The sequence below is a fragment of the Centruroides vittatus genome, unplaced genomic scaffold (assembly GCF_030686945.1).
Source record: "Centruroides vittatus isolate TY-2023 unplaced genomic scaffold, ASM3068694v2 contig_364, whole genome shotgun sequence".
NCBI classification, from domain to species: domain Eukaryota; kingdom Metazoa; phylum Arthropoda; class Arachnida; order Scorpiones; family Buthidae; genus Centruroides; species Centruroides vittatus.
In genome coordinates this window covers 4,800,240-4,816,026 of record NW_027122188.1, presented here as the reverse complement: position 1 = coordinate 4,816,026, position 15,787 = coordinate 4,800,240, and the positions used below count along the sequence as shown (strand labels likewise).

The following is a 15,787-nucleotide window of genomic DNA, read 5'->3' as shown; positions in this document are numbered from 1 at the left end:
TTCGCTCGTAAACGTCTTGCAAGAAAAGGAATTGGTCGGAAGGGAGGAGCTAAAAATGATTTGCGATTTGAGTGCAAAGCGATGTACGCGCTCCAGATCAATTCTGATCAGTTTTAACCTTTCCTCTTCTTAATAAATCCGTTGTTGATTTTGTAGCAAAGGGTAATTTCTCGACGAAATATTTCATCGTTACGACAAAAAATCTTCATTAACTTCTCCCGCCACTTAAAATAAAGAATTGTAAAAGTAAAATAACTTCTTACGACCGTTCACTTTCTAAATTTCGGCTTATTGCAACTCATTTTTATATTTTTAAATGAGAGAATTTTAGATTTGGTGCTTTAATAACGTTCTAACAAATCGATTGTCAATAAAATATCGGGCTAAAGAGATTGTGGCGTGTGGCACTATCACGTGACTGATCAACACCACACTCGTAACACGTAAAAAAGAAAAAAAAATGAAGGAAAAAACCTCTGGAATCATCCAGAATCGTTCAGAAATCTTACCGTTCGAGTCAATACAATTTTATAGAATATTTTTATACCGATATGTAGCAATTTACCTGTTAATTTATGCATTCAAGGTGAAAATTGTTATATTTGTTTTGTAGCCATGGTAACAAAAATCTATCTATAATATATATAAAAACATAGACATGATTATTTTCAGAAATATGCAAAGTTTACGAAGAATAATCATTAAAAGTTTTATTTAAAAAAGAGAAATAGTGTGGCATTGACTTTTGTAAAATATAAAATAAGTTCTACACGCTATGGAATTTTGATTAAAACGAAAATGATGACACGTGTAGCGATATTATTTTGCTATTGTACAAGTTTCAGACTTATCGAGAATATTTTTCGAACGAAGGGCAAAGTTATTGAGTCGCCATTGCACTTTTATGACAATGGGGACAGAGTTAAAATAGGTGTAGCGGTTGTAAGGGGACCGCAAACGATCAAAATGGGTGGACGAAATGAAGATTTAATGGCCGAAGGGAACGTGTGGCCTAATTGTCACGTCGGACAGCCATCGCATTCCGTTGTCTTTCTTACTTTTGGTCAAGTTTCGTGTTTCTAGAAGAAAACAAAGATATTCCCATGTAATTTTTTCGATCTAAAATGGAGAAAAATTTTATATTTTAAAATACTTTCTGGCTTATAAAATCAATACATTTTTTAATGAAAGAGTTTAGATTTACTTTAAAATAATAAAATCATAGAAACGAAATTGTATTTTAAATTATTTTCAAAGATTTTTGTTTAAATCGGCTTCTATCTAACCAATTTATGCTATTTTTTTTTTTTATTTTTTCCTTCGGTTTCTTTTGCATTTTTATTGTAAAAGAACGAATGCAATTGCATAATTTACATTTCTCCAGAGAAGTAGAAGAAATTCTAACTCACGTAAAGACGTTTTAAGCAAATGACATTTATTACTATTTATGAAATCGTAGGATACGTTTATCCATAATTGAAAGATGCAAAAGAAAGCATTTTACAAAATATGGAAAATTCTACATAATATCACTAAAATGAAAGCAGAAAATCTGCATTTAATCATAATAGAATGAAATATGTAATCAAATTAAAATAAAAGAAAAAAGATCAATTTGCATTAAAAATATCTCTCAAACCTCAAGATTAAGTTGAGGAATATTACTATTTTTTGATGATTTTATTTCTTCTTCTAAAGGTAGTCTTATACTTCAATTCTATATTGAAGGAAGACATTCATCTCTTCTTATAATTATAAGAATATTTATAAATATAATATAATATTGAGGTTTTAAATTATTACAATTAACAAATAATTATAATCCTGACAGAATTTTTCTGTTGATAAATTATAAAATGCTAATTGTAAATAATTTGTATTGGAGACACTCCAGTAGTGGACAGAAGTAGCATTGCCAGGTCTTAAATTAATAAACTCATTAAATTGTGTTTTAGAATATCCTAAATAATTAAATAAATTAATTATTGTAAAATCTAAATTAAAATATACATAAAAAATAAATATGAATTTATTGCTTAACTTCATATTTTTCAGTCTTTTTAATGCATTAAATTATAAAATATTCATATATAAATATTTAATCTGTAATATTCATCAACTGTGATAAATATTATAAGCTAATTAACACAATTTACCGAATTGATTTTATAAGTTCATTAAATTTAAGTATGGATAAATAGAAAGTTATATTATTTTCCATTTATTATTTTATTATTGTAGTAATTTTATACATTATTTTTGAACGAAATTAATTATATATCAAGTACTAGAAGTATATACTAATAAAATTTGTCAGATTGATGAAATCCTCAGCTTTCACTTATTCTAGAATTGCATGCTCCTGAACATGTAAAATTTTTTTTTCTATGGCGAGAAACATGCGGCAAACTAAACATGCAATTTTCCCACTGGAATTTATAATCGACAGTTTTTTATTTATATGTTGAAACGTATTCTTTCGACTCTTCTAAATTTTTACTTCAATAATTTATCGTGAAAACTGGTTTAAACATGGATAGTAGATATTACGGGTGCAGGAAACTTTCTTAAAGAATGTGTGCGGTTTAGCCTAGATACATATCTACAGAGATGATAAACAATTATGAGTCAGATTGTTCTCAGCCTCCAGTAATGAGAAAATATACAAAGAACCATCTAATGTTTGCAGCATTAAAGATCTACCATGAAAAAGAATTGTGGAATTGGCAATTTTTAATTAAGTTAGCTTATATTAAAATTCTTTGATACAAGCAATGGCATGTATGTTTCATTTAAGAAGACAATTAGCTAAAGAAGAAGACATTATCCCAAACGATAATGTCCATTCTACAATGGACAATTTTCATTTTAAAATGTGAAGGGTGTCTATGTAAGACAGTAGCTTGAACAGGTTTACAAGAATTGTTTAAACATTAATTTGTAGATTTGTGTTTACATTTAATTAAACATTAATAGTGTGTTTATTTAAAAGATGCTATCTGGTGAAGATGAGAGAAATTTTAATTTGCTTACAATTCATTTTTAATTGATATAATACTAATCATTTTGTAATTTTTGAAAATTTTTACATTATTAACAAAGTAAATAGCAAGATGAAAACAACATTTTGAAAATAATTTCCTTTAAAAATATCACTTGAAATTATTGTTACTTTATTGTTTGAAACTCGTATTTTTAAATTATTTTTCCTACTATCAAGCATCATCTTATTAGATCAATGTTATATGTGATCTAACATTTGAATAATAATAAGATATGAAAATTTTAAAGCCAAAATCAATTGTTTTTAACCCTTGTAACAAGAATGTACTCTTATTATAATAAAGATGGAATAGAAAATATTTCAAAAATTGTCCATTCAATCACTTTTTAAAATAAAATGAATTATATGAAATATGTCAGCCTGTGTTGTTACACTTTCGTTTATTAGTTTCCTCTTGCTATCGAGTTGTTCACATCTTTATGTATTTTAACATATATAAAGCAAACAGCCTAAATAATATATTTGATAATTTATTTCTTTGTTACTTTGTTTACTGTCTTCCTCGTTCATAGGATAAAAAAAAACCTTATACTAAATTAAATAATATTGTTTGTTAAATTCAAGAAAACTTCAGCTGACTCTTCTAACAAATTTATATCCTAATTATAAGAGTTTGAAATAAATTTAATTTCCTCTTAACTATTAAATGATAGTAAAATGCTTTAAAATACTATTAGACTCACAAGAACTACAAAATTAACAAACAGGATTTTATTTTTAATGTGTGGACTCAAACATAGATAAATCTCAGAATTGACTTAAAAGTTACTATCATCCTGGAAGTTACAACTGAAAATTGTGATTGATTTGAACATAAAGTATTAAATTTACAAAAAGTAAGTTATGTATGAATTCTACTGTCTACAAGAATTTCAAATTCTATTATTGATAAGAATTTCCATACAAAATTAATTAATTGGGCTTTTAAGAAGTAAAGTTATTTGAATATTAAAAAAAAACCTATCATTAAAAAGAAGATAATGATGATAACCATTTTCTGATTATTTTGAGAAACTAAAGCAGACAACATTAATGTCTGAAAATATCTTTATATAAATTTTATATAAAAATGTATGTTAACTCAAGTTATATGTTTCTAAAAATCTGCATCATTTTTGCTGTGTTATTGAAATCCTACTACTAATATGTGTGTTTTAATCTCAGAAAAAGGTTTTGTTTTTCTGCCTTATTTTAAACTTTAATATGCATATTTTTATGTAAATTTACTTAGTGTAGTATAATATAGAATCTAATGTTTTGTATGAAGTAAATGAAAATAGTCATTTCATTAATAACTTGATAATTAAAAAAAAGCAAGCACAAACAAAAATTCACTTATTTTAATTTCATTCTTAGGTCAATTCAAATACAATTTGTTAAAACATTAATATACAATAATTACACATTTTTTTGATTTAGTTTACTGGATTCTAATTATAAAATGTTACAAATAATTTTCTTTTAAATTTTAACTGTTCAATATCACAATTGTAAGAAACAATACTTTTGTGCATAAATAACATTTTTAAATAATGCTTTTCATAAAATATACAATAAAATAGTACAGAAAATACACAAATTATATATATTATATAAATAATACATATGTTACAGATCAGAATCTGGTCCCAAATGAACAAAAAAACTGAATACAAGTCTGTTTAAAGAGATGTCGAAACTTAAATTTAATTTTAATATTGAAGTTTTAATTAAGGCACAACTATTTTGAATTTTTTCATTATGGAAGCACTTGGACTAAATTTTACAATTATAAAATATCTTCCTTTTACACATCTGGCAGTGAGAAAAAGAAAGATCTTAAAACATATACTAGTTGATACAGAACACATGGTTTATGATAAAAATCTCAAGTTGCATGGCAACATTACACGCTAATTTATATATCAATAATTTTATCTATCCAGAAGGATTAAGTTTATATACAGTATATTGTAATTTTTCTATTACAGATAGATTTTTAAATATATACATTTATACATAAAATGTGTGTGTGTATATATATATACAGTAGAGACTTGTTAATCGGAATCGCCGGTAATCGGAACGATTTTCAGTCGGACTGTGTCGTGCTGAATCGAACGTTTTTGATACTAAATTTACTTCTAAAGTATAATTTTCATGTTTTTATATTCTTCAATATATTTATTTTGTTTGTACAAAATGCAGAAATAATTTTTAACGATATGATAGCCTCGATTATTATTATAAAAATTTTCGTTAGGCTTAAAATTGACGAAAATTCAACACGAAGTGACACGCAACGGAGAAAAATTCAACACGAAGCGACACACAATGGAGAAAAATTTGAACATCGGACAGGTTAATATATTTTTTCGTACATAATCGGTAATCGGAACAAATCACTAATCTGAACAACCCCAGTTCCCAATTGATTCTGATTTTCGGTTCTCTACTGTATATATATATATATAAAATTTTAAATAAGTAAAATCTGCATTCCTTATTTAAATAAAAACTCTTCATAAGAGTTCTTATAAATAAAACCATAAATTTACTAAATTTTGTATTAACTTTTTTAAAAATTTAAAATGAACCTGTTATTTTTTTAAAAATAATTTATGGAATTTGTGCTAACAACGTTTGTGTGATACTAGCCAAACATTTCCATTAATCTGACTCACAGTTATGTTTTAAGATGACACAGTTGATAATTCCATCAACGCTAGCATATGTTCCAGTAAGAAATCCAGCAACACCAAATAGTATAATAAAGACATCCTTGAAAACCATTATGGTATATTTCCTTTTAGCTGAAAATTTTAAATGATGATGATTATTTTTTTTTTTATATAGAATATCACAAAAGTTATTATTATATATCAATAATAATAATGTTAACTCATTGTATTGTCTAATTGTATTGAATAGCTTTCTTTTAATCATTTTGTTATAAACATGTAATAATTATTACAACAAAATTATTAAAAGAAAGCTATTCAATACAATTAAACATTCATATTTTATAAATTAGATTAAACATTTACAAGAACTAGTGCTTTTAATAATTGTGAAAACTGGAATAAAAATTAAACATTCTAAACAGAGATCTAAGACATTTCACCCAACATATATTTTCATTATGCTACTTAATCTGAATATAGAGGTTTGTTTTAAAAATATTTTTAAAAAACAGTTATTCAATAATTGAAGTATGATTAAAAATGTGAACACAAATGTTATGGCTAAAGCCCATAATATATATACTTTAACTGGCTAATGTTAACTTTATCCAAGTCTTTTGGTTAAGACAAGTAACAATCTAATTTTGAACTTTATCCAAATCACGAATAGATAAAGCTGACATTATCCAAAAATGGATAGGTGAAACAAGAACAAAACTTAAAATTTGGGCTTTATCTCAAAAAACTATTAATAAACCTTTCAGAGCTTTAATTTTAGAATTAAAAATGAAATTTCAACTTTCATAATTTTTCTTTCTTAATATTGTTTTGAAATTAATTGAATTTAGTTATATTCTTTTATTTATAGGAAATTCCTTTTAAACAATGCTAATAAATTTTGGATTGAAAAAATTACAAATAAGTTTGTAACCCAATTTTTTTTACTTGAAGAGAGATATTTTTCAGGTTAGGATTTTTAGTCCTGACACTAAAAATGGATAATTAATGAATGCATGCAAATGCTACTACAATGGTGTTAATGTCAAATTGGCTAGGGAATCTAGCCAATAAGATTTATTACAATAATAATTAAAATTATCTTAAAATTAATATAAGTTTTAATAAAAATAACAACAATATTGAGTTTTTATTTATTTATTTTTTTGAAAAAAAATACTGGTTCTGCACCACTTTCTAAAAAAGAAAAAACACCAAAAATTGAACCAACTTTAAAAATTGTTAATTTCAACGTTTTTAAACAAAAAATTTAACTTATTTAACTCAAGCTGTAGTTATAGTAAAATAAGCTATAGCTCCAATTTTTCTCATTTCCCTTTTTTTAAAAAGTGACGCAGAACTGATATTTCTCCATTACTCTCAGTCTAGAACTAAATTATCTCAATACAGATTATAATAAACTCTAAGATGGTCTAAATATAAATACGCACATGCATAAACAGATAAGACAAAACAAAAAAAAATTACTTTCTTCTGCCTAATCTATAGAACAACCTTTCTTCATCATTGATAACATGGAATAAATAGTTACAGATAAAATTTTGCATCAGATACCTCTAAAAGTCTACATGAAAGGCTTATCACAACTATTCCAATGATCATATCAATGATCAACAATTTGGTGTACCAATTCAAATTATCAAAGATATAATCATAAAGAATACATTTTAATGAACAATTAAGATGGCTGAAGTAGTTGAGGTGACAATCTATTGCTCTAGGAGTCTTGGATTTGAATTTTGATGTGGTGTGTAACCTCAAGAATTTTTCAGAGACAATAAATCCCTGATATATCAGGCCCTGTTCCTTACCATCCATTTACCTCCATTAAGGCCTGACTAAACCTACAATGGGGGAAAAAAAGGCCCACAGGTGCAAAAAATAAAGTTTTAGTTTATAAATAGTGTCTTACTAACAGTAATACAACTATCAGTTTTAAATGAGTAATTTTTAATCTAAGCACAATTTCTAATTTAGTTCCCTAAATTTCATAAAACAGCTTATATCTCTATTACTCTGATATTCCCATTCCTATCATCATTTATTCTCTTAGTAAAAACCAAAACATTGTGTCTTAGCTGGATATCACAGTAGCATACAGATGTGAGAGACCGGACTTGACAAAATTTTTGAGAGAAAATTTTTCGTCTTTCGAATGTTAAATTAGTTCAAAACCCAGCAAAAACAAAAATTTTTCCAATTTAATTACTGGAAGATGATTGCATCTCTTTCCTCAGTGTCACTTCCTTTCCCAGGGGATTCATCAAATGTGTCACCAGAAACTAACAACAAATATCCACCATCAGCCAGAATTAGTAACATGGCTAAAAAGAGGGCATTGAAACCAAAGGGGGAGGACCCCTAATATAAAAGGATTGAATTGAGGACAAGAAAGTCGTTGAGAGTCTGCTGATCCACATCCTTTTTATGTAAGTACTCCATCGCCGATCCTTTCGTCCGCCCTTCCACCAATCCCTCGACCACCATTCCTGTCTGTTTCTGCCGTTCTCCGAACCTGACAAGCTGACACCACAAAACTCAAATTCTCTCCACAATCCAGGACGATCCCATCATCTACAATCTTCGATCTACGACCTTGACAATCAATGCTCCAATCAAGGTATTTCGCATCGCACATATTATTATAAGCTCTCTCTCGGCTAGGAACTCATTAACTTAAATATGCAATCGTGTTATGCTATATAGCTTTGTCCAATTTAAGCTGCTCTTTGAAGCTAAAGAAAACTCTGTTATCCTATGTATACGTGTGAATAATTTATATAAATAAACGGGTATTTTTCTTTTATAAATAAGTTGAAGTGTGCACTTCTTTCAGCCACGTTGTCTCTCGGTCTGTCTCCATCCTGGACTCCTAGTGTCTACGTATGCGACCGTTCATACAAAACCAAAACCACAGCCAACAAGGTTTCTGCGTCTGTTTTAAAGGATACAGTGGTGTCAGTCCTGATGTAAGTATCACCAGTCTGGTGCCAACCCTCTGGTCACACAAATCTTATATATTAGATACAGAAAATATTGAATATTTTTCATTCTAAGATTATTTCTTACTTCCATATTTAAATTTTTTTTCTGTAAATCCATCTTTTGAAATTACAGCTTCCTCCTCTTATACAAGATTACTGGGGTAACTTCTCTATTATCCCATCTAAGCATTTAAACACTATATTTCATTCTTTTACATCATTGAATATAGCCAACATGAAGACGAAAAGAAAAAAATACATTGAATAATCAGAAGAATGTCTTAAAAAATCTGCACACAGAAAATATCAATCCACATATAGATTGTGCAGTATAGTTAAGTAATGAAAAGAAACTGAAATGTTGGTTGAGAATGTAAACAGAAAAAAGGAAGAAATAAGGCAGAGCTCAGGCATGGAACACTACTCACCATATTTTAGCAAACAAACTGTATAGAAATATATTTCATTACTTTTATTTCAAAATATATCTTTTCTCATTAAAATATTAACTATTATACATATTATCTATGAATATACTGTATTATGAAATATTTCACTACCATAATAGATGCCACTTAAATGTTTTAAACATTTTCAGTGATAAAATTTTTGAGTCACTATGTTTCATTCTAAAATTTATTCTAAGATTTCCTAAAATACAAATTTTACAATCATTTTTACTTTTTTAAAACTTACTTATATCTGTACTCCAATAAGTTATTAGTTCCAAACTTGCCGGAAAAATTAAAGCTAATGAACTACTTGCTACTGCTCCAACAAGTGAAATAAAATACTTCAAATCATTAACAGCTGCAGCCAATGAAACTGAAATGAAATTATATATCTTTAACAGCTTGTACATATGATTATAGACTGAGTATTCATTATCTTAAATAAATTTAAAACAATTATAACTTACATGTACAAATAACAAGAAATGCCCTAAAACAGTATTCAATAATATTAACAGTTTTTGGAGAATATCTTCTTTCTAAACTTGCTTTTTCTTTCAGCCATGGCCATATTATTTGGAGTGGTACATACATTTGTAATGCATATGACAAAAAAATTGCTATAGCAAACAATAATCTTACAACCTCATTAAATCTGTAATAAAACAAAAATTATTAAATGATTAAATTTTTTATAAATGTCAATATATATGTTATCAAATGAATTTTGAGCTTTAATAATTATTGATTATTGAATAAATTATCTGATAACACACAAGAAAAAAATTTTTGTATATCATAGTGTAATTTATTTTTTTCAGTTCACTCAATAACAAAAATCCAGTGCACACACTACAAATTTAATTTAAAAAAATTAATGTTTTCAGGACCATCAATTACAAAGAAATCAATGTGTCATTATCCACACACAAATTGTCATTTAAAGTGATTAAATTTTATTATAATTATTTAAATAATAAAAAAAAAATTTTTTTTATATTATTTACAATATACATGGCAATGACCAAGTGGAAAACATGTTCCATTTAATTTGAATTTTGTGGCCTAAGGTCCTAAATAGGCCAAACAGTGCCAGGTCTTGCCAGTTATTAAAAGACCAAAAGGACATTGAGACACATGTCAATCATTCTATTGTATGTCCTAGAGTTCTGTATATAAGTTTATTTCCTTCAGATATGCCATTGTAGATTGAATTTATCTGTTATGTAGTATATTCCATAGAGTAATTTGAATTTATGAAGTTTATTCCATGCACTGTTCTATATTATTTATTAATGTAAACCTGAAGATGATTGCTGAAACAATTAAAAACATTTTTTTTTTTTTTATTAAATTTGAAGAGCATGTGGATTGCAATGAACTGATAAACACAACCAGTTATTATGGATAATTTAATTTTGCAAATAAAATTTCTAGTACCAAAGTCCTGTCAGATACATTACTCAAAAACATGCTGATCAATCACATTAGAACAAAAAAAAAAAAATCAATTGCATTTAATAGTTTAAACTGTCAAATGCAACTACCGATATAAATCAGTATCAATGTAAATATAAATGCATTTTAATAAGTATTATTAGTATACTGTAATCTTATAAAATATGTAATTGTTATTAAAATTTTAAAAATGTTCTTACGGAGTATGCTCAAGACTGTTTGCAATATTTCCATCAACTTGTGGGCCAAATTTTAAATAGCCATAAAATCCAATTGCAGTATAAAGACAAGCAACAAGAACCATACCAGTATTCAAAACACCTGTCCAGCCTCCAAAATCTTCGGGAGTTTTCATATCATTTTCTAATGGAAGAACCTAAAATTTATATTAAAATTATTTTCTGAAAAATTTCGTTCAAACATTTTACAGAAGCAAAATTATTATACACGAGCTGCTTAATGGAATTTACTCAAAATATAATTATTCTTTCATTAAAATGTAAGGTAAAGTTTATTTTTAACTTTCGTTTCACTAAAACTTACAACTCACGAACCAATTACCCGGTGTGAGTAATGTTTAAGTGACGAACGTTTTTGTTACCCCTTCTGGGCACTTCTTCAGCTCAATTCTTATTTCAACTAGGCTGGCCATTGACATTCAAAAATAAATCAAATGATACAGATTTTGAATATAGTATGCACGAGTTCTCCATAAGATGATTAAAGAAGGTTGAACATTGAGTTGAGTTGGAATGCAGAAAACTACTGTGCAAGCATTTGGTTCAAAATACTATTGAAAATTACCATATTTACTCACATATAAGATGAGGTTTTTATCCATTTTTCACTACTTCAAAAACCTAGGTTGTCCTATACGTGCGAGCGAAAGAGTCTTTTCATTTTTGTATAATTTTTGTAAACTGTGTATTTGCATTTTTACCAGATTTTCACCTAGTGTTTAAAAACAAAAGTATTTTATCTGGGTCATTTGAATCGTTCTTGTGTATTGTCAGGAGTAAAGATGAATAGCAATACGAAAAGCAAAGTTTTTGAATTGAATTCCAAAGTTACACAGGAGCCTGATATAAGTTTTAATTTATTCCCATGTGAAAATAGATGATTATTTAGAAATCAGAATTCGAAGAAACTCATATGTGTAATCGATGAAGAGTGAATTTGACTGTTAAGAATTGGCAAAAAAGGTTCCCCAATTGTCCAGCTTTATAAGAACAAATTATGTTGTTGATTTTACAAGATTTTTGCGGGACAATGTGTGCATTTACGTGTATTTGATATTTTATTTGTTATTAAATGAAATAAAATTAGAATTGTATTAATAAATCTAATTTTTTTTATTTTGATCTTTAAAGTCACACCTTGTCCTATATGTGAGGTTGTCTTATATTCAAGTAAATACGATAAATGTCTGTCAAGTATAGCCTGCCATGCCATCAACAGACATCTCCTTAAAATTAATGCACGTGGTTCTATACTTGACAAAGACATTTAATTTTCAATCGTATTTTGAACCGAACGCATGCGCAGTAGTTTTTTGCATTCCAACTCAACTTAATGTTCGACCTTTTCTAATCATCTTACGAAAACATGTGCATACTGTATTCAAAATCCATACCATTTGATTTATTTTCAAATGTCAATGGCCAGCCTAGTTGAAATAAGAATTGACATGAAGTGCCCAGAAGCGGTAATAAAAACATTTGTCACTTAAATGTTATTTACACCTGGTAATTGGTTCGTGAGTCATTAGTTTTATTTACATTCCAGTGTTGTACACTTAAACATTCTATAGCAATGCTGGCTAAAATTTTATTTCACTTTATCTGATATTAATATTACTGAATTAAAAATTACATATTTGAAATAATGTTGTATTTATGCTATTATCTTATTCTTGCTTGCTTTAAAAATTTTAATTTTATTGGTATTTAATTTTATTCATAGCATTTGATGGATCAAGAAATTAACACAATTGTGTAACACAAATAAATATAAATGATTTGTTAAAATAATCAATTTGATTGGGTAGTTGTCACATATGCTTTCACTTGCTTACAATAAACTTAGTTCTGCAATGTAAGTACCATTATTTCATATTGATAATGATAAAAATTGCTGAATTATTTAAGTTTAATATTCATATATGAGATATCTATTATTAAAGTTTTACATGATAAAAATCTTATGCAATATTTGGAGTATTCAGATTTTTGAAAGGATAACAGTTAAACAGAGAAATAATAAATTAAATTTTAAAAATTAATGTGATTGAATGAAAATATATAAACAATAATTGAAGTTCAAATTAATTACTCAAATCTAAACTTCTGGATTTTTGGCTATGTTTATATATAACATCAAAAATGAGTCTAAATGTAGCTGAGAACCAGAGAAAGCTATGAGTATAGATGGTGTCACAGTATGACAACTTTTATGATTATATACTTCAAATTAATATTTATCTAGAAGGAAAACTGGACGAAGATCCAAGTAACATTAGTGGCATCTATAGGGTAAGCAAAACATTGCTATTTAAAATCCCATTATGTAAATTTTTTTTATTCCAGAATTTTCTAATTTATTTAACTGAATTAAAAAATAATTTCTAATAATTAATATTAACAAGACAAGCTAACATCTATCTAACTTTAGTCCAAATTCAATATTTTTAATTAGAAACTTAGTATAAATGTAGTAATAATTACATACAGTTCCTGCATTACTGGAGCACAAACTGGAGTCGAGAAGGCTTAAAAGAACTATGAAACATTTTCAGTGTTTAGTTCATTCTCAGTATTAATAGTAGTGTTGACTGTTACATATGGTCTGTGAGAGACAGTATGTAGCTTTATTCTTCATAACATTTACAGTTTCTGCTTTATTGTGCTACAATAAAGCAGAAACTGTATATGTTATTTATTGAGAATTTGAAATTAATACAATGTTACAGTTAGAATAAATGTAGTCTAAAAGTTTGGCAAATTGGAATTATGAAATTAGCCATCTAATTGCAAAAATTGTTCTTTTGGATTAACAAACAGTAGAAACTTTCACAGATTGCAAAACTTTCAATACACATTATGTTAAAGTATCAGATGTGTCTGAGAAATAACATGAAGCTAAATGCATTCATTGTTTCCACCATACAAAAAATTTCAAAATTACTAACTACTACTATTAAGTCAAGTTAACTCAGCTAGCAGATCTTGAGACAGTTTCCCAAAATTTGATATTTTGTATCTGTCACTTGCAATTACTTTGAGTCAATTTTAGGTTTATGATAATTTACTTCTAACCATAAAACTTACTTTTAGATCTGTAGATACTAAGAGGGCTTATTTCTAGGCCCATTGTAGATCAGACCCTATCCTTCACCATTCAGTCACATCGAAGGTGACTGAATGGTACAATCTAAAAAAAAATTTCTGGAGTTCTCCACTTGGATTTGATACTGGAATCACTAGAGAAGCAGGATAATGCCTTTACTGCTTTACCATCAAACTGTCATATGGGTTTATTTTTGGAAGAAACTTATTTATGGAAATAGTCAACAAAGAAAAACAATAATAAATGATAAATGAAATTTACTTATAAAAAATTTAAACTTGGTTAATATGAAAATATTGCAATTAGATGTAACATCAGAGATACAACCAAATTATAATATAGAGACTGCATACTTTCATAATAAGAGTAATTAATACTTACAACACCAATTCCTTCAAATGAATATATAGCAGTCCCAAAGAATAGAGGCAATTTTGAAAGAGGTGCAAAAGCAGGTCTTGAAGACGTAGGTGGAAGCTTCTGAACAATATTGTAGAATATACTGCAGAGACCAAATAATTGCAATACATTTGCAATTGTTGAACTCCAAGCCAAATGTTTTAAACTCTTGATAAAATTATATAAAATCATCACAGGTAATAAAATGAACAAGTAGCCATAAGAACCAAGTACATCATGACCAGCTAAATTTACAGTAACCTGAAAAGAACATTAAATATAAATTACTATTTTAAAAAAAGCATATATGTATATTTATATACACATATCCTATTTGGTTTTTATATAAACTTATTTTCTAATACTAAACTTTTTGAAATTAAAACACTTTTGATTGATACATGTGTTAGGAGGCAATAGTTCAAAATGTGAAGAAAAAGCACAGATATGACAGTTCAACACAATAACCCATTTGGAAAACTGATTTCATTTGAAAATCCAAGAATTATGAGTATGTGGATTTGTGTGTATAGAAAACATTCTAACCTTTAATGTTAAATAATCTGCCAAATTATCATGGTATTTTTGGGCTATGTTAACGATTAGTTATTAATTAATTTGACTAGAGTTAAATAGATATAAGTTTCTAAATTTAAAAATTACTTATTAATTACTAAAATTAATATAAGATGACAGCAATCTGCCTACCTTTAGTTAAATTAATTAGTAACTAACCATTAACATAGCCTAAAAATAGCCCAATAATTTAGCAGATCATTTGGCATTAATTAAATCGGATTATGAGTATTGTTTTATACTGATCTTCGTAGCAATGGTATAATTCTACTCCATGACATTGACTGCACATATGCTGAATTCAGAACTTTTCATTGGAAAATGAACACAATTTTCTTTTGCTCTCACAATTGCCCTTGCACAGTTCAGATTTGGCAGCCAATGATTTTTGTTTTCAACCTTTAAGAATGCTTATCAGGACTTTATTTTATGCAGTTAAATATGTCTTAAAGATAACAACTAATATCTCAAATACTATAGTAGAGATAAGAGACTTATCACACTGCTACTGGTAACATCAAAATGCCACTTCTATCATCAGAATCCAACTTTATTACTTTATTCTGATGATAGTGCTATTTTAACATTACCAGTAGAGTTTGATAAGTCTCTTATCTCCACTATAGTATTTGAGATATTAGTTTCAACAATTTTCAAGACAAAAAGCTCTTTTATAATAAATATAACAAATTATGTGGTAAAAGTTGATCAGAAAGTAAAATTTATAATTTAAACTTACTTTCTGACCAATTCTCTAGTTCGGAAAAAAAAATACAAAGCATGATCAAAAAGACCCCAAACAAAACTTATGGGTCTAAATGTAAGAAG

At 27.3% G+C, this 15,787-nt stretch overlaps 1 protein-coding gene across 2 annotated transcripts in view; it reads right to left on the bottom strand.

The window, feature by feature from the left end:
* Nucleotides 1–5,406: 5,406 nt before the first annotated feature.
* Nucleotides 5,407–15,787, bottom strand: part of LOC136975133 (proton-coupled amino acid transporter 1-like) — a 31,029-nt gene continuing 20,648 nt past the window's right edge. Inside the window, exons 8-12 of one of the 2 annotated variants that reach the window (XM_067270156.1) lie at nucleotides 14,366–14,644; nucleotides 10,840–11,015; nucleotides 9,649–9,836; nucleotides 9,426–9,554; nucleotides 5,407–5,856 (exon numbers count right to left, since the gene is read on the bottom strand). In XM_067270156.1, the coding sequence (XP_067126257.1) occupies nucleotides 5,714–5,856; nucleotides 9,426–9,554; nucleotides 9,649–9,836; nucleotides 10,840–11,015; nucleotides 14,366–14,644 (915 nt within the window). In that variant the 3' untranslated portion in view covers nucleotides 5,407–5,713. The remainder of the gene's footprint in view (nucleotides 5,857–9,425; nucleotides 9,555–9,648; nucleotides 9,837–10,839; nucleotides 11,016–14,365; nucleotides 14,645–15,787) is intronic. The other variant, XM_067270155.1, reaches the window with a different exon arrangement.